The sequence below is a fragment of the Spea bombifrons genome, chromosome 7 (genome assembly GCF_027358695.1).
Source record: "Spea bombifrons isolate aSpeBom1 chromosome 7, aSpeBom1.2.pri, whole genome shotgun sequence".
Lineage (NCBI taxonomy): Eukaryota > Metazoa > Chordata > Amphibia > Anura > Pelobatidae > Spea > Spea bombifrons.
Window position 1 is genome coordinate 30,333,109 of NC_071093.1, and position 17,881 is coordinate 30,350,989.

The window sequence follows — 17,881 nt, forward strand, 5'->3', positions numbered from 1 at the left end:
GCAAGATATACAAGATACAGCGTCAAAGAGTATCATGGGTATATGGCCAGCAGCATATAGGTGACATTGGGGTAGATACATGGAGAAAACATGCGAAATCTCCGTAGCAATCACCGTCGCCATGTAGTAAAACTGAGAGGCACAACAGGTACGTTAAACCTATATGGCACAAGAGGAACAAAACAAAGAAAAGAAAACAGAAAGCGAGGATTTTGAAACTAGTCCGGTGGAGTAGCAGCACAATCCGGGGGGTAGGAGATGCACTGTTGTTAAGTATCGGGAAAGGAGTGATACAACGCTCAGGGGGATCGATAAGCTGTCTAAATCGTCCCGGTATCCCCTGACAAAAGGACAGGAAATGTCGGGGAGGTTATGAAGGACTGCCATGGGAGCCACTTCAGGTCGTGTTTATAATCCAAACCCTTGGAGGACATGACTAGTTCCTCCATCTGGTGAATGAAATTGACCCGAGCCAGCCAAGCAGAAATGGGCGGGGTTTCTGCTTGCCTCCAGAACCTGGGTATAACCGCCTTGGCAGCATTAAGTAGTTGCATGGTAAGAGAGCATTTATAGGTGCCAATAGGGGCTTCATGAACATGGAGTAGAACACTGGCCGAATTGAAGGAAATATCGGGGTCATCTACATGGCGTATTATACGAAGAATGACGGACCAGTATGGTTTAATCAGCGGACAGTCCCACCAAATATGCCGAAAAGTACCCCTATCCAATCCACATCTCCAGCACAAGGGGGAGACGTGAGCTGCAAAGTGATGGATTGTGATGGGGACTCTATACCAGCGTGTAAGAAGTTTATAGGCAGACTCCTGGAGTCTGCTGGAGATTGAACAGCTGTGCGTGAGGGCAATGGCGCAATCCCAGGCCTCTGGATCCACAGTGATGCCCAACTCCCCCTCCCACATAGCCAAAAAGTAGGGCCTCGTAGAGGTGCGGCTGTCAATGTATAGCTTGTAAATGATGGAGAGCAGGTGAGAAATCGCGGTCAGGTTGGTGCAGAGCGACTCAAAGGGAGTTAGGGGTCTGTCTAACAAAGGAAGCGGGGAGCGGGACATAATAAAATGCTTAATTTGATGATGGAGGAATTTCTGGCTGAAGGTGGGAGCAGTGCCTGTCAGCACACCTTAGGCCATTATCTAACATTTCTGCAGGAGCTTGTATAGGTGATTTGGAAAGGTTGTTGCAATAAGCATTTGCAGTGGCAGTAAAGCTCTATATAAGTCATTGCATTAAAATGTATTGATCCAGGATAAGGAGAGTCTTTAATTAAAGTTGATATATATATATATATAAACATACACTCTTCAGGATTCATATGAGTATTGGCCATAATGATGTTGATGTGCAAAACCTCAAAACTCTCAAAACATTGAGAGAGGACTTCAAATAGTTAATAAATAACAATTCATTGTTAATAAACAAAATTATCGATTTATGATATATATATATATATATATATATATATATATATATATATATATATATATATAGTGAATACTAATGTTCATTTATGTTTTTTTAATAATAATGAGTATGTTTTACTATTTTTGGTGACTTGCTCCTTAATATTCTTGAAGGATGGTAATGCTGGGATGTTTTTAAATAAAAATTGATGTCAATAAATTAAGCAATAAACTAGTAGATCCTATACAAAAATGTGTGCCAGTGTTCCTCTCATTACGATAAAAAACCTTCACTTTGATCTCTCCTTTCTCCCTCCTTTTCAGCATCCATTATGTGTGCCCGCAAGTAAGTCGCAAGTAAATCCAATTATTAGCAAGAATTTTGTAATGTGTTTTAGTCTTGAATTTCATGTCTATTTTATTATATAAATGTTTTGTTTATTTGAATGCAAATTGCAAGATTCACCACAGTAATGTTTATCAATAATTTTATTAACATGGGAAATCTTTAACTTGGAAACTTTAATAAGGTTCCAAAACACGGCGGAAGGAGCCAACTTTAGCGCTCTGAGTACCCCAGTCAGTGAATCTCCTATATTCACCAGGTTTCAAAAGGTATTGCTTCCCCCTGTAGTTGGGAAGCTCATAGAAGATCCAGTGACCCTCAATCACATTGCAAGAATGGATATCATGGGAGCAGAAACGATCGTAGACATTTGGGCAATCTTCCATAAACTCCATCATTTCTCCTTTGTAGTCATCTCTTTCGTAAACTCTTATTTTATGAACACCAGATCCAAGATGCTGTAAAGGCAAGAAAGGAATTATAATCACATCCCATTCCACCAAGGCTTTTACAATTTGAAATCGGTCAATAAACTATGATGTAATATAAATAGTCTCACTGTCTTTTAATAACCATAACACGTTTTTCTCTAAATCTAAGGTGAATTACTAGCCCTTTATACCAACACAATAAGGTTTACTTACGGAAAATTATTCTGGTACAAAATTTAAAAAGTGGTCTTATTACTGTGATAAGATCTCTTTCCAAAATTTGCACCCGAATATAACACCAATGAGTTATGTTCACACACTTTATTCCTATTGGGTCCACTTGTAATACAATTGTATTAGCAGGCAATACCTGCTGAGTTCATCTAAATACATTATTTTTTGAATTGCATCTTTAGATTATCTATGTAAAGATATTTATGTTCTTTGTATATTTATGCTAGAACAGATAGAACATCTTCTTTATTAAAATTTGTATGCCTAAAATGAAGGATTAATGCACATTTATATCTAAGTGCAACATAAAAATAAGCCAGATGAAATTATACCTCGACCGCCAGCACATGTGTAAAAAATGTGTAAAAAAGCACAAATGCACACAATCTATATATTTTTTGCATAAATTAATTTGTGCATCGTGATTTTTATGTCATGAAGTTTAATCTGGTTAATGCGATTTTGATTTGTCTGATTTTTTTTTTTTTAAAAATAGCACTTAACACTAATTATATTAAACATAGTGTACTGAGTAAAAATGCATTATAAAATGCCACTGGTTTGTTTGAAAATAGAACTAATATTCTTATTACCCATTGTTAAATAAAAATTGATTTTACTTACGTCCAAGATCAGCCTGCATGATCTGATGGAATCATTGAGCCCCTGCCATTGCTGATAATCTGGGTATTCCCCCCTTTTTAGGAAGTACTGGTTCCCCATGTAATTGGGGCGCTCATAGAGCATCCAGCATCCATTCTCTACCCGGACAGAGTTACAAGCATTGAAGTGAGGCTGAAGGTCTGGGTTGTCATTACTGCACTCATAGGATCGACCCTGGAAGTTTCTGTCCTCGTAGAAAATGATCTAAAATTGGAAGAAATTATAGGATAAAGATAAGAAGTATTTATGTTGTGTCTTCTTCTAGGTGCACCCACACAAAAACTTTGGTAGAGAACTGTGTATTGAAAAGTTTTTAAGTGCCCTTTTAGAATTTTTTTTATTTATCAGTTTTTACAAATATTTTTGTTAATCAAATAGGAATTGGAATTTGACATCGATATAGCACACTGATACATTAGTGCTATCAGGTACAGACAATTTTAATATTTTGCATTATGTAACACATACAACTATATAATGCCGAACACAAAACCATATCTACCAAATAACTGCATAGCGCTGCCTAAAGATAGTAATGCTACAGCAAATAAATTATAACAGGTGTGTTGTTCATTACAACTATGTGGTCTCATAGAAAACACAACACATATGTCATGGTCCCACAGAGTATAAAAATCAGCACAAGGTTAAGGCAGCGCCTACTATATAAATGATATAAATGTGCGTTACGTGAATGTGCATTAATGTCTATGGTTCTAGTCATCTTTTACCCTTATAGGTGCTCACCTTCCCCATTCTTGCAGATGAAGCTGAAAGTAGCTCCTCAGATCGGCGGCTAGAAAGGAAGCCTTTTTATGGGTAACTCCTATGCTGTATCTGCAGAAAAAAATAACAAAAGAAGGATTACTTTGTTCTTTTCTCTTTTAACGAGACTGTCAGTTTCAGTAAATGTTTAGTCAACTTGACATTGCATCCGCATTAGTACGATTTTCGACTGTCACATTAGTTGTTGGCTGAATCAAAAACATTTCCTGTTTTGGAAGTTTGACAAGGATTCTCATCAGTTTGTATTTTAACCAAATGGTAACTGGTTGCTAGCTGCCATCTCGGTCATTTAAAATACTCTTAGCAGAAGTAATAATAAGTCAAACAGCACAGGCTAATACAGCCTTGTTGGTTGGTTACTTGAAACAATAGCCACTCTCCAAACCTTTGCCAAAGGAAAGTAATTGTTTTCTGCAAAAGAAGCTGAATGTGGTATAAATATGCACATGGTATTGAGAAGTGGTATTGGGAAATACAACAGCATGTACTGGATAACCTGTGTGATTAGCACTTGAGCTGTATGTGGCCCTGTGTAGTTCTGATTAGTGTTTGTATATGCCTGAGAAGTTGTGGGCACACACAGCCTGCTTGAGCCCTTGATGCTCTTGTGAAGTTTACATACAAAGCTATGTTCCTTCTCAAACCCTAGTGGCTGTTTCATGTAGACATCCTCCTTAATGCTTCCGTATAGGAAATCGTTTTTTTTTTTTGTTTTTTTTTATTTTTTTTATTTTAATATACAAAATACAAAAGATAAGACTTAACAATGGTTGTTAATTTAACATGTATATCATAAGTTATAACAATCATTTAGAGTGCAGATCTGGCTAGTGAAAGTTTCTAAAAGAGAGATCAGGAATTGTATTTCAATTATATGTTCAGGGATGTCTCAAGAGATTTTGATACAGCATTAGATATATCCTTCCACATTTTTTTTATTTTCATGGATGAATTTAAAATCCAGCTAATTTTTTCTTCCATTAATATTTGGTATTTTACCTGTGAAACCAATATGGTTCTAGACAAGTCTACATCTTGTTTCCAGTGTTTAGCAATTATCTTTTTGGCTGCTAAAAAACAATGTATCGTAAATGTTTTTTGGATCAAAGTAAGAGAAGGCCAACTTTGGTGTATCAATGCTGTTGTTGGATCTCTTTTAATTATGATATTCATTGTGTGTTTTAAGAAATCAAAGGCTATATCCCAAAAATGTCTAATTTTTTTACAATACCACCACATGTGTAAATAGTTTCCTTCTTCTGCTCCACATCTCCAACATATAGTAGGATGTTGAGGATATATATAGGATAATCTTTTAGGGGTTAGATACCAATTGTTACAAAGCTTAAACTGTAATTCAAATAACGATAGATCTCTTACTGCCTTAGAGACGTTTCTGAAAGCCTTATACCAATCGTCTGGATTGATCTGGATTTTTAGTAGGTTTTCCCATTTTTTTATAGTTTTATATTTTTCTATCGGATGCTTTTCTGCTTGGAGGACCTCCAAAAATCTAGATGCGCCTCTTTTAATTTTCCTTTGGTCTAATATCTGAACCATTTTTGTGTTTACTAATTCATTATCTAGGATACAATGATTTTTTAAGAAGTTTTTAACCCTTAAGTATTTAAATATGTCATCGTTTGGTAAGTTGAATTCAGTCTTTAATTGCTCAAAGGATTTCACATTATTGTTAGGTACTAAATCTCTAATGCAATTAATTCCTCTTTCTTTCCACTCCGTAATAGTTAAGTCGGCCATACAGTGTTCTACAATTTTAATATCTACATGTCTAGTGATCTTGTTCCAGAGGCCTAATTTAGTTTTTAATTTTATCCAGCTGGGTATTAATTGGTTCAAAATCATATTGTCAGTGGGTGTAGGTATTTTTTTGTGTCTACTTCCTTTTTGTATCCCCCAGACAATATAGTTTAAATCCCCTTTGGTACAAGAGTTTTCTTCGATTTTATACCAAATTTCTTGGTTAGCTTCCTCAAGCTGCATCCTAAAAATATGAAGGAGAACATACGTTTGCTGATACATTTTTAGAATTGGGGCTCCTGTACCTGCCTGCGAGGTCTTTTTTGCCAATATCTCCATACTAATTCTAGGAATTTTCCCTTTCCAGATAAAATTATTAAAACTAGATTGAACCATATCTAACCAACTACTTGGGATTACCAGAGGAATTAATCTAAATAGGTATGTCCATTTAGGTAGGAGATAGGACTTTAAGGCATTGATCCTTCCCCACCAAGATAGACCCACTTGACTCCACTCTTTTAGTGTTTTGTTGGTGAATTTAATTAGTTTTAGTACATTAACTTCCATAATCTTATCTATATTCTTAGGGATCTTTATTCCTAGATAGGTTATTTCTTTTTCAGAGTCATTAAATTGATGTTCTTTTTTTATTAAGTTTTTTATTACTTTATCTATATTTCTGTATTGTATCATAGATTTATGGGAATTTAACTTGTAATTAGAGACTTTACTATATTTTGTTAATTCAAACATTAAACTATTTAAAGATGTTAAGGGATCTGTTACAGTTAGTATAACATCATCAGCATATAAAGAAATTTTTGCTTCTTGATCTTTAATGGGATAACCTTTAATCTCTATATTATTTCTTATATTAATTGCCAGAGGTTCTATCGATAAGATGTATAATAATGGTGACAAGGGACATCCTTGTCTTGTACCGTTTTTTAGATAGAAATATTCAGAGCAAATGTCTGAGCCTACTATCCTCGCAGAAGGATTTACATATAGCATTTTTATGGCGTTCGATATCCACCCTGTAATCCCAAAGAATTTTATTGTTTGTTCCATATACTTCCAATTTACCCTGTCAAACGCCTTTTCGGCATCCAGAGACAGGGTAATAAGAGGTAAGTTTTTTTTATTGGATCCGTCTATTATATCTATAAGACGTCTTGTGTTATTTTCAATATCCCTATGTGGAACAAAACCAACCTGATCGCGATGAATTATAGTTGGTAATATTTTCTGGAGTCTATTGGCCAAAATTGAGGAATAGAGTTTAATGTCTACATTAATCAATGAGATGGGTCAGTAATTAGCAATATCTGTAGATGGTTTATCTTGCTTTAAGATAGGCAGTATGTTAGCCGATAGCATCTCATCAGGGCACTTCCCTTCAAAAACCATTTGGTTAAATGTTTTTGTTAAGTGAATGGCTAATTCTGATTTAAATGTTTTATAGAAAAAATTTCCGAAGCCATCAGGCCATCAGGCCCTGGAGGCCCTGGAGGCCCTGGAGTTTTGTATTTTTGTATTTTGAAATCGGTTTTGACGTCCAGGTGCTTCACTTGCATTCCCTCTCCGGCTGCAATGCTAAGGGGTGCTCTGATGGTAGAGTGCTTTACAACTGGGGCAAATGTTTCATCATAATCTCCAAATTTCTGGGAGTATCCCTTGGCAACTAGACTTGCCTTTTATCTGTGGATATTTCTTTCTGCATCATATTTTAGTTACCCCTTAAGGACAATGGGCGGTCCCTAAACTCATTGAAAATAATGCATTTTGAGCCTGTACATGTACAAGCGTTGTCATTAAGGGGTTGAAAGTTCATTTGCTTCCTATAGCTTTGCGACGGGCGGGGGGGGATATCTCAGTGAGGAACTAGTTTTTTTTTTCTTAAGTGATTTTATTTCTTCTTAGGCTGGTCATCTCCATTGATTGGCTTCCCTTTTTGGCATTTTTTCTATGTCTTCCCAGGATGTTGATTCCTGTGCCCCGTGCGTCTTGGCAATGTATGCCAGCCTGCAGGGTGGTATCCTTTTCATCACCCGAGTGTATCTTCTGATTTCTGGTTGTTCAGCGGGTTCTACTGGAAGCCCCGGCAGAAGTGGCAGCAGCGGAGGTTGTCTAAGTGCATCGTGCAGACATCCACCGGCCGGCCTTGCTAGACACCGGGGAGTCTGGGGGTGCATTGGTAAGTCTGAGGGGGGTGGCATATCTACGGAGCAGAGTGGCATACCCGGGGGCAGAGTGGCATACCTGGGGGGCAGAGTGGCATTTCTAGGGGCAGAAAACATATCTGGGAGGGCAGAGTGACATATTAGGGGAGCATGTCAGGGGAGCAGAGGGAAATATCTATAAGTAAGGTGCATTATGAATTAAGGGGGGACCTTAAAATGGCTATTGGTTTTCCAAATTTCTGTTTGTATATAATGTATGCTGACTAACTGCATCATTCATTAGATAAAATACTGCTTTACCATTAATGTGTATTTTTTCTTTAAAAATAAATTTTTCTTTAAAATAGCACCAAACTTTTAGGGTGCGGCCTATAATTGGGTGCGGCCTATATTCGAGCCAGTATGCTATTTCATTTGGCCCCAATGAGCCTCTTTTATCTACACACCTGGAGGCTGCAATTGTAGCCAGTCAGGATTCTTTGGCCGACTTTCCCTGCCCAGACACCACACTGAGGTAACTGTTTGTGCAATGCTGAAGAAGTCCTTTTTATCCAATGAAACCCTTTCCTGTTTAGGACTTCATTAGTATCCAGCTGATTAATTAAGAGTCATTCTATTGTCAGATAACACAACTATAATACTAGTATTAAGCTATTTGAAAATATAATATTAGATACAAACTAAAGGTTCCTCAGAAAATATCTATTTTTGAAAGAAAAAAACTATTTGAATGAGATACCAGCAATAAAAGTGGTGGAGTTCCCCTTAAAGTGTTGTTATTCGCCTGTTTACTTAATTTAGACTTATAATTAGTAGTTGTAGTAGTAGTAGCAGTTACAGTTGTCACTATAAATATTAACAAACTGCCTTTCCCCCCCACATTTGGTTTGTAATGGTTTAGAGCAACAGAAAATCCATTATTGACTCTTCCAGAATTTAATTCAGGACAAAAGCTGCATCTGAAAGGATTTAACAAAATAAAAACACAGACTGGACAAATGATTTCAGCAGGCACATGATGGTGAACCAGAAGCCAGCATTAGAGGAAACAATAGATGTTAATGTCAGAGATTTATAGTGAGTGCAACAGACTGATTTGACACAAACAGTAACTTTGCAATCCCAATATTGGTATAAGATATTTTAACAAATAATAAATAATGTTAGCATGAGTAACATAAATTAATTCCGCATTTATCTGTATCATTAAAGAATCCTTAAAGGGACTCAGTTTCATAACTCATTGGCTGGTTTCATAACTCAGTTTCATAGAGTTTCATAACTCATTGGCTGGTTGCTGGTAGGGAAGCGATCCAATTAAACTCAAAATTCCCATTGAAATACCGTATTTGCTCGATTATAAGACGAGGTTTTTTTCAGAGCAAATGCTCTGAAAAATACCCCTCGTCTTCTAATCGGGGTCGTCTTGTAATCAGACCTCAAATAGAGGTCTGATTAGGAGACTAAGATCCAGATCCCCCGCACCGCTGCAGGGGGCCTGGATCCTCCTGTCTCACCCCCCCATCATACACACACTTACCGGTGCTTCCTGCTGTGTTGCCGGGGCAGCGGGTTGACGTCTACGCGATCCGCGTAGACAACGTCCGCTGCAGCCGGAAGGAGGTGTGGCTAGCAGCGGGAGTTGTCTGCGTCCGTCGCGTAGACCTTCCCCCGACTGTCAGAGATCTCTGACAGCCGGGGAAAGTATACGCGACGGACGCATACAAACCCCCGCTGCCAACTCCACCTCCTTCCGGCTGCAGCAGAAGGCGACGTCAACCCGCTGCCCCGGCTGGAAGCACCGGTAAGAGAGGGCTGAGGGGGGTGAGAGGGGTGAGAGGGGTGAGAGGGGAGAGAGGGGTGAGAGAGGGGTGGGAGAGAGAGAGTGTGTGTGTGTGTGTTAGTTAAATGGGGGTATAGGGTGTGTGTGTGTGTTAAATGGGGGCATAGGGCATTTCTGAAGTGGCGTTAAGGGGGCATTTAATAGAGCACTCAGCCTCCTGAAATGCCTTATACCTCCCTATATGGCACTCTGCCCCTTAATATGCCTTTTAACCAGGGGGCGGGCTGGGCCGGGGGGCAGGGGGGCAATTGCCCCCCAGGCCGCCCTAAATCCAGGCCGGTGGGCCAGACGGACGACCGGCAGACGAGAATTCAATGCGGCTGCGGCCGCAAAGTTAAAAACTAAGCGGCCGCGAGCTGGATTGAATGCGGCCGTCAAACGTATCTGGGGGGGGGCGGCCCGCTCCAGCTGCCGCTCATCTGAGGGCTGCCACCATGCCGGCACGCCTTCAGAAACGGTGCGCGCGGCAACTGTGTCTGTGCGCCGGGACTTGATGTCAAATCCCGGCGCACAACACTGGAGCCACGCCCACCGTCTTCAGCGTTCAGTACACCGGAAGGACAGGAAGAAGAAGAAGAAGAAGAGGACGAAGAGGAAAAGTGAGAGTGAAAGAAGAAAAGGTAGGAGAGAGTGGATTAGTAAGTGTGTGAGAGTGATGGGTGTTATGCTGAATGTAAGTGTGTGAGAGTGATGGGTGTTATGCTAAATGTAAGTGTGTGAGAGTGATGGTGTTATGCTGAATGTAAGTGTGTGAGAGTGATGGGTGTTATGCTGAATGTAAGTGTGTGAGAGTGATGGGTGTTATGCTGAATTTAAGTGTGTGAAAGTGATGGGTGTTATGCTGAATGTAAGTGTGTGAGAGTGATGGGTGTTATGCTAAATGTAAGTGGGTGAGAGTGATGGGTGTTATGCTGAATTTAAGTGTGTGAGAGTGGTGGGTGTTATGCTGAATGTAAGTGTGTGAGAGTGATGGGTGTTATGCTGAATGTAAGTGTGTGAGAGTGATGGGTGTTATGCTGAATGTAAGTGTGTGAGAGTGATGGGTGTTATGCTGAATGTAAGTGTGTGAGAGTGATGGGTGTTATGCTGAATGTAAGTGTGTGAGAGTGATGGGTGTTATGCTGAATGTTTGTGAATGAGGGTTTCAGATAGCATGGATGTGTAAGTGTTGGGGGATAGCTTGGCATAGGGAGTCCGTAATCACATTCCTTTCATGCCCAGATTCCATCATGTAGTGGCTGCCTAGGCATGATAGGAGTTGCTGTTATAAATTATTTTTTGGTCCAACTTCGGTGTGTTAACACTTTTATTGGACAGAATAATTCAGTATTCACACTCCTATCATGCTAAGTCAGCCAGCACATGCTAGAACCTGGGCATGATAGGATTGTGATTGTTGTTATATATATATGTATATATATATATATATATATATATATATATGTTAATATTGTTGTTGATTTTTTTGTTTTATTTTTTGTGTTACTTTTAATAAAGTATTTAAAAGTTTTTTTTTTTTTTTTTTTCAGTTTTGGCCAAGTGAATGCTGAATTTTCAGTTTCAGTACAGAATGTTCATTTCGGTGCATCCCTACTATATACTATGCCAGTCACTAAAGTGGTAAGCCTACACCACATCAATGTTTGGCTTAGTATATAGTGATAGGGGTTGTCGGTGTCTGGCTCAATGTATAGGCACACATTGACGGTGGTACAGCGTAATCCCTAAGCATATAATGATAACAGTTATGCTGTACCCCTGTCAATGTTTGCCTAACCATAGAAACTATGCAGTTTTAAAGTGTGTGTGTGTGGGGGGGGGATGCCACATACAGGGTCTGCCACAGGTGCCAAATACTCTAGGTACGCCCCTGCATCATGCGGCTGTCAGACCCAATGGCCATGCCTCAGCTCCTCTTCCCACGTCTTAAAAGGGGTGTGATGAAGAGCTGAGGCATGCGGTGTGTGCACGCCGGCCACTTTAATTTCATTAGGCGCTGGTGGAGTGACTGCCGCACGAAGGCCGCTTTCAATGTCGCTCGCAGCCGCTTTAATGGTGCAATGGGCCAGTTGACTAGACTTGCCCCCCAGGCCTTAGGCTGCCAGCCCTCCCCTGCTTTTAACCCCCTAAATGCCAGAGTGGCATATAGGGGTATAAGGCATTTCTGGAGGCAGAGTGCTCTATACAATGCCTTTTAACTCCCTTAATGCCACTCTGCCTCCTGAAATGCCTTATACCTCCCTATATGCCACTCTGCCCCATAATATGCATTTTAACCCCCTAAATGCCAGAATGGGAGATAGGGGTATAAGGCATTTCTGGAGGCAGAGTGGCACATAGGGGGTCAAAAGGCATACCATGGGGCACAGTGGCATATAGAGGGTTAAAGGCATATCATGGGCCACAGTGCCATATTGGAGTGGCAAGCCTGGGGGCAGATGTGCGTAACTGGGGGACAGGTTGGAAAATACAAGAAATAAAAACAAAAAAAATATTTTTCTCAATCATAGCTTTTATTAAAAAAATAGTTTACATGAATTAACATTTACTGGTAAAACTCTTTTCCTTTGGGGTCGTCTTATATTCAGGCTTTTTCTTTTTTTCCTAAGTTAATATTCAGATTTTGGGGGGTCATCTTATAATCAGGGTCGTCTTATAATCGAGCAAATACGGTATAACGTTTACAGAGCTAGCCATATCTTTATTGTATGCCAGGAGATGTATTTGGCAGACCAGCTGGGGGGTTTGGGCATTTGGGAACGTAGCGAGTGCACATGGGGGATTCTGCTGAATCTCACAGTGCATTTGCAGTGGAAACTCTAATAGATGTCCTCATCTTATGTATATGCTTTTTTAAACAGTTGTTGTGAATCAACAAAGGTATGCGACCTGCGCCAGTTGGTACCGGCCCACTGAGCATTTGCTTGGTTTGCCAGATGGGCCTGTAACTTTTTATATAATTAAATATAATTTAACTAGCTTAAATATGTTGAAAATCCTTAATCAATTATATGGTGCTGTGTCCATTAAAATAATTTTCTTTGGGTAATATAAAAACCTTCTATAAGATGACCCTACCATTTTCCTTTACTAAATCTAATGGTAAAATGTATATTTGTAATTCCAGTTTTGCTTAATGTAAGAAAGAAATAAAACATTGGGGATTAGTTTCACCTTCAACCAATACCAGAAATGGAGCACCCTACCCCGTTCCACTGTTTCCCCTCTTTTGGTATGTTGTGTATATGCTACACTGGGGAATAAAAGTTAAATGTGTTCCATTATCTGATTGGACATCCTGGGGCAAACCATAATATTTGGTAAGCAATTGTAGCAGTTTGAAAGTTGTGGTTTGATTGGAATGCTTTGTTGGACACATCACTAACACCCATAAATTTGAGTCTTGATCCTTCCCTAAGCCTTTATAATTTATTGTATACACATTTAAATACATTCAAATACAATATACATTTCATTTCATCACCAATTGGTTGATGCCAGAGGAGGCCCCTGCAGGCGACCAATAGAGTTGCTCACATGACCCTTTAACTCCTGGGATTTCCGCTCCCGTTTCCCCGTAGATTAGTAAACAAAGACGAACACAAAGATTCTTTGTGTTGTGTGTCTTCGTATAAGTTTTGCCGCCGCCATGTTAGTCTCTTCGGTATTCAGGCTGAACAACAAAAATGCACCCTTCGTGTTCGTTTTCATGTTCGCCCGAATACGAATGCACAAGTCTAATAATTATTACATCCATGGGCTATGGGTGTCCAGGGTCCAGAACTATACACCCACCTTGGGAGTGGTCGGGACTTCCCGGTACTCATTCCCCCCTTCCAACACTTCTGAAACTTCATAAACATACTTGGGTATTAAACTATTTTGGGATCCCACTGCTCACACCAAATGTAAGCTGATAGAAAACACCTTGCATGAGCAAACTTGTTTATGAGGTTGTAAGGGACATAAACCAATAAATGAAAGCCATTATTAAATAAAAACATACACACTGATATGGATGAATCAGGCCCTGGCTTTTATTTAGTTTAACAAATATAACAACAACCATAAACTGTAACTTCTCAAACTCTGTCACCAATGTAATCTGAATAAACACAAGTCCTTGGCACAAGCCCAGAGCACCATATAAAACACTTCAACCTTGCCAACCGCCCTGAAAGCCAGCCAGCATATCAATATTCACAGTTCACCCCATAATAAATAGGGCAACTTTACCCCGATAAAAGCCACGACAAATATCAATATATAAATTAACATAAGGGTGGGTGGGAGGTTGCATCTTCATCAATTCTTCCATGTTGATTCTTTGGCTCACCACTTCGCTACCGCTCACCAGACTCTACGGTCAGTGCAGTAATCGCTTAGCGGATCGCCAGGTAAGTGACAAAACCCTTCAGAACGCACCTATTTATAGGTGCAATTCCCGCCCTTTAGCGCAGCGCGAGGCACCCGCGCGGGCACCCAAAAGGCAACACGAGCCACTCTAAAAGCCACGCTAGCGCAAGCGCAGAAGTTTTTTTTTTTTTTTATATAACAGCTAACCTGACCTTTATATGACCTGTCTAGCCTAACCTGCAATACATTATATTAACCCTAACTCGTCCCCACAACCTCATGTCAGCCTGCCCTATTCGTTCAGGCTTTATCATTTCCCGAAATAACATAATACCAATGAATTTTATTATATCAATAACCCGAGGTTCGAAAGCACTATATGTGTGTGTTAGCTTGTGTTGTCTGCATGTGGCTATGAACGATATTCCAATCTTAGCACATGTGTGACTATTGTACAGTACAAAGCCAAATAGTAAGGAGGAAGAGAAATAACAGCCAAAAGGATAAGATGGAACAAGACCGCACAGATAAAGAATAGCTACATGAGCACTTAGGATCCATAGAAAAACAACTTCCATCACAAAAGGTACTACTCATCAATCATAGGCATTGAAGTGACTGAGGACTCGACTGTACCTTTCACTGTTTCACATCCAGGCCACATGTCCCTACCCTACCTGACACTTTTTATCTGATTATGTCTACATACATGCTCTCTGTGAACATTGTGAATTTGATATAATTTCAAATTTTGATATTGGGACAAGAGCATGTAATTTGAATGCTAGTTATATGGAAATAATTTACCACTTTCTAATGAGAATATGAGTTCTTTTTTTTTACAAAAGGTAGTCTTCATAAAAAGTTTGAAGATCACAGTTTCATTCTGTATGATTGCTTGGCTTTACAATTTACAGTATACATTAAATTACTTTTAAATAATTACTTGCCTGCACATTTTGTACTGTACATCACCACAAAGAGCAGTAAAGTGACTAGCAATACAATTCAGAACAAACGAACATTCTCCAACATGCACTATATAGAATGAAAAGAGCTATTAAGCTTGCAGCCCTTTGTTAAACTGTTGCAGAACAAGCTATGGGCAATGTATATAAATACCGGAGCTTGTGCGATACCGATGGACTGAAGGACAGGATCTAAAGAAGAGCCGAAATGGGAAAGGTACTTAGAAACCAGAAAAACTAAACACTTCCCAAATACTGTATTTTGTGAAGGATGAGATATGGTATACTGTTTAATTAGTAATACATTTGCAAACTTCTAAAGAGAGAATATGTAAAACTATTTGGATATGTTTGCAATAATTTCGATGCTGATGCAAATAGATGTAGAGTGAACCAATCCATGAACCATCTATAGCTGAGACATGCAGTTATACTGGTTATACATTGACAAATTGTTTTATTTTTTATAACAAAAGTCTGCTAAACACAATGTGCTATCTAGAATATGCTTGTGATTGAGGAAATGTAATTGTCTTACTATTACTAGAGTTGTATAAACTACTTCTTTGCATGGCTCCGTGTCTTAGATCATTTTCTACGAGGACAAGAATTTCCAGGGACGCTCCTTTGAATGCAGTTCTGATAACTCAGACTTACATTCACACTTTACCCGCTGCAACTCAATCAAGGTAGAGAATGGAAACTGGATGGTATATGAACGTGCAAACAACCAGGGGCACCAATACTTCCTGAAGAGAGGAGAATACCCTGATTTACAACACTGGATGGGTTTCAATGGTTCCATTAATTCCTGCCGCATTATTCCACAGGTGTGTAAAGGCTTTCGTATTCTTCAAGACAAACAACCTGCTGGGTAGGGTTGAAGAAAGACAATAATGTCCAGATTTTTTATGGATTAGTTGAGGAATATAAAAAACACTCTGTTTTGCTTTATTGTTTTTGAGTTCTCAATGAGTTGAAGACCACACAGAAAGATGCTTGTTTAGGCACTGGGAGTGTGGATTCACATTTTCTCACTGCATTCTACTCCAGTGGCACAATTACGATTGAAAACTTCTGGCATCTGTATGACATGATAGCACCCTAGCGTGCTAGGTTTAGATAAATGGAACAACCTCCCAGAAGAAGTGGTAGAGGCTACTACAGTGGTAATTTAAACATGCACGGGATAGGCATAAAGCAATCCTGAATCAAAACAAGACCAAGAACTGATTAATGTATGAGTCTTTACAGCAGGAAAAATGGGCAGATTTCCATGGGCCAAATTATTCTATCTATGCTGAAAGCTCAGGTGCCTTCCAGAGCAGCTTACTGTGAAATACCCCTATACACCCTTATGCGTATGTGAGCAGGTGATGAATAATCTCCTCGCTACTTCAGTAAGCCATAAGAAAGTGAATTTCCCAAGGCATTCACCCTTACAAGAGGGGTAAACTTAAGAGGCTCAAGAGTGATAAGGAGAACCCCATAGAAGAAGGCTTCCACCACCCCATTTATGCTCCTGGTGCCTTTGTTGGATTGCAAATCTAGGCCTGTGAATTTTTAAGGTACTTGAGAGTATTTAGTCAAAGATGATACATTTTATTTGGACAACACAGAAAAAAATAAAGTCTTTTTTAAAGCCAAATAAACTTTTGGTACCTCATGTGTGTCTTTAAACAGATCATTAACAGGACAAATAATTTAATCTTAAATTAAATAATTTATATTTAGCAAATGCTTGTTTATATAGCTTTATATTAAATGTATGTTATATTTATTATATTTATTTATATTATTTTCTATTTTTTTTGCAGTATCTTGGAACATTCCGTACTAAAATCTATGAAAGGGAAGAATTCAGGGGCCATACAAAGGAGTATACTGATGATTGCACCAACGTCCTGGAGGAATTCAGTTATCATGATATCTACTCATGCAATGTGCTTGAAGGACACTGGATCTTCTATGAGCTGCCCAAATACAGGGGACGGCAGTATTACCTGAGGCCTGGAGAGTACAAGAGATACAATGACTGGGGTGCCTCAACTCCAAGGGTTGGCTCTTTCCGAAGAGTTCAAGATCTGTTTTAAATTAATTGTTTTTCACTTGAAATAACTTCCTTTTTTGACTCAATAAAACCTCTTTATTATAACAGTTTATTAGTTCATTATTAACCGTTTAAAGCTGTTTGGTTGATTTATTCACAGTTAATATACAAGCCGTATAAAGATATATAATGCCTTTCAACATTTAAAATGGTCATAGAGAGACATGTGTTTACAATGTATGCATACAAACATACTCTCTCTTCCAGGGGCCAGCCTCTTTCACTTCTTCTCCATCTATTATTTTTTTCCTCCTCTAAATCTCCCTTTTATATATTTTATACACGGGAAGTGATGTCACGTGACTCTGCTGTGTTCCTGGGCGGAGCAAGAGAAGAGACCTCTACTGTATGGTCACTATTGTATTGGTACACACTGGGGACATCGCTTATCGGTATAGCTTTATCCCTTTATATATTATGCATGACTCAAGCCACTCTCAGAACACCTGTAACAAGTAACAAGTGCTGTCTGCTCAACCTAACATACACGTTTCATGTCCCCCAACTGTCCCGATATGGACGGGGCTGTCCCGACTAGTCCTACCTCTGTCCCACTTTGCAGGGACAGAGGAACTGTGAGAGCGGTACTCACCTCGGGTGCAGCTATGAGGGGGCGCACAGCTGCTCAGCAGCCTGCAGAACTATTTGGGAGATAACAATCTCACTCTAGTCAGCTCAACATTAGGGAGACAATGTACCTGTGGGTCCAGTAATGCCGCAGACTCTCGCAAGGCTGCCTTCGCATTGCTCGCACACAGCGTCTCTTCTCTTTTTGC

At 39.3% G+C, this 17,881-nt stretch overlaps 3 protein-coding genes across 3 annotated transcripts in view; 2 read left to right on the top strand and 1 right to left on the bottom strand.

Annotated features, from left to right (window-relative positions):
- Positions 1 to 1,813: 1,813 nt before the first annotated feature.
- On the bottom strand, positions 1,814 to 3,877 carry LOC128502022 (gamma-crystallin M1-1). Its single transcript, XM_053471711.1, has 3 exons — positions 3,843 to 3,877; positions 3,057 to 3,299; positions 1,814 to 2,225 (listed from the first exon to the last, which is right to left on the bottom strand). Exons 1-3 carry the CDS (start codon positions 3,849 to 3,851, stop codon positions 1,944 to 1,946), a joined length of 534 nt encoding a protein of 177 aa, XP_053327686.1. The 5' UTR covers positions 3,852 to 3,877; the 3' UTR covers positions 1,814 to 1,943.
- Positions 3,878 to 9,550: 5,673 nt separating this feature from the next.
- Positions 9,551 to 17,881, top strand: part of LOC128501354 (carboxypeptidase O-like) — a 165,620-nt gene continuing 157,289 nt past the window's right edge. The window contains exon 1 of the mRNA XM_053470795.1: positions 9,551 to 9,632. The gene's annotated coding sequence lies outside the window, so the exon portion shown is untranslated. The remainder of the gene's footprint in view (positions 9,633 to 17,881) is intronic.
- On the top strand, positions 15,171 to 17,150 carry LOC128501374 (gamma-crystallin 1-like). Its single transcript, XM_053470814.1, has 3 exons — positions 15,171 to 15,212; positions 15,583 to 15,825; positions 16,813 to 17,150. The coding sequence occupies exons 1-3, from the start codon at positions 15,204 to 15,206 to the stop codon at positions 17,086 to 17,088; spliced, it is 528 nt and encodes a 175-aa protein (XP_053326789.1). The 5' UTR covers positions 15,171 to 15,203; the 3' UTR covers positions 17,089 to 17,150.

Bases quoted from the DNA above. Each gene is read 5' to 3' on its own strand.
- LOC128501374 (XM_053470814.1), top strand. The intron at 15,826-16,812 runs GTGTGTAAAGGC...TTTTTTTTGCAG, and splicing joins CCTGCCGCATTATTCCACAG to TATCTTGGAACATTCCGTAC.
- LOC128502022 (XM_053471711.1), bottom strand. The intron at 2,226-3,056 runs GTAAGTAAAATC...TTGCCTTTACAG, and splicing joins CATGCAGGCTGATCTTGGAC to CATCTTGGATCTGGTGTTCA.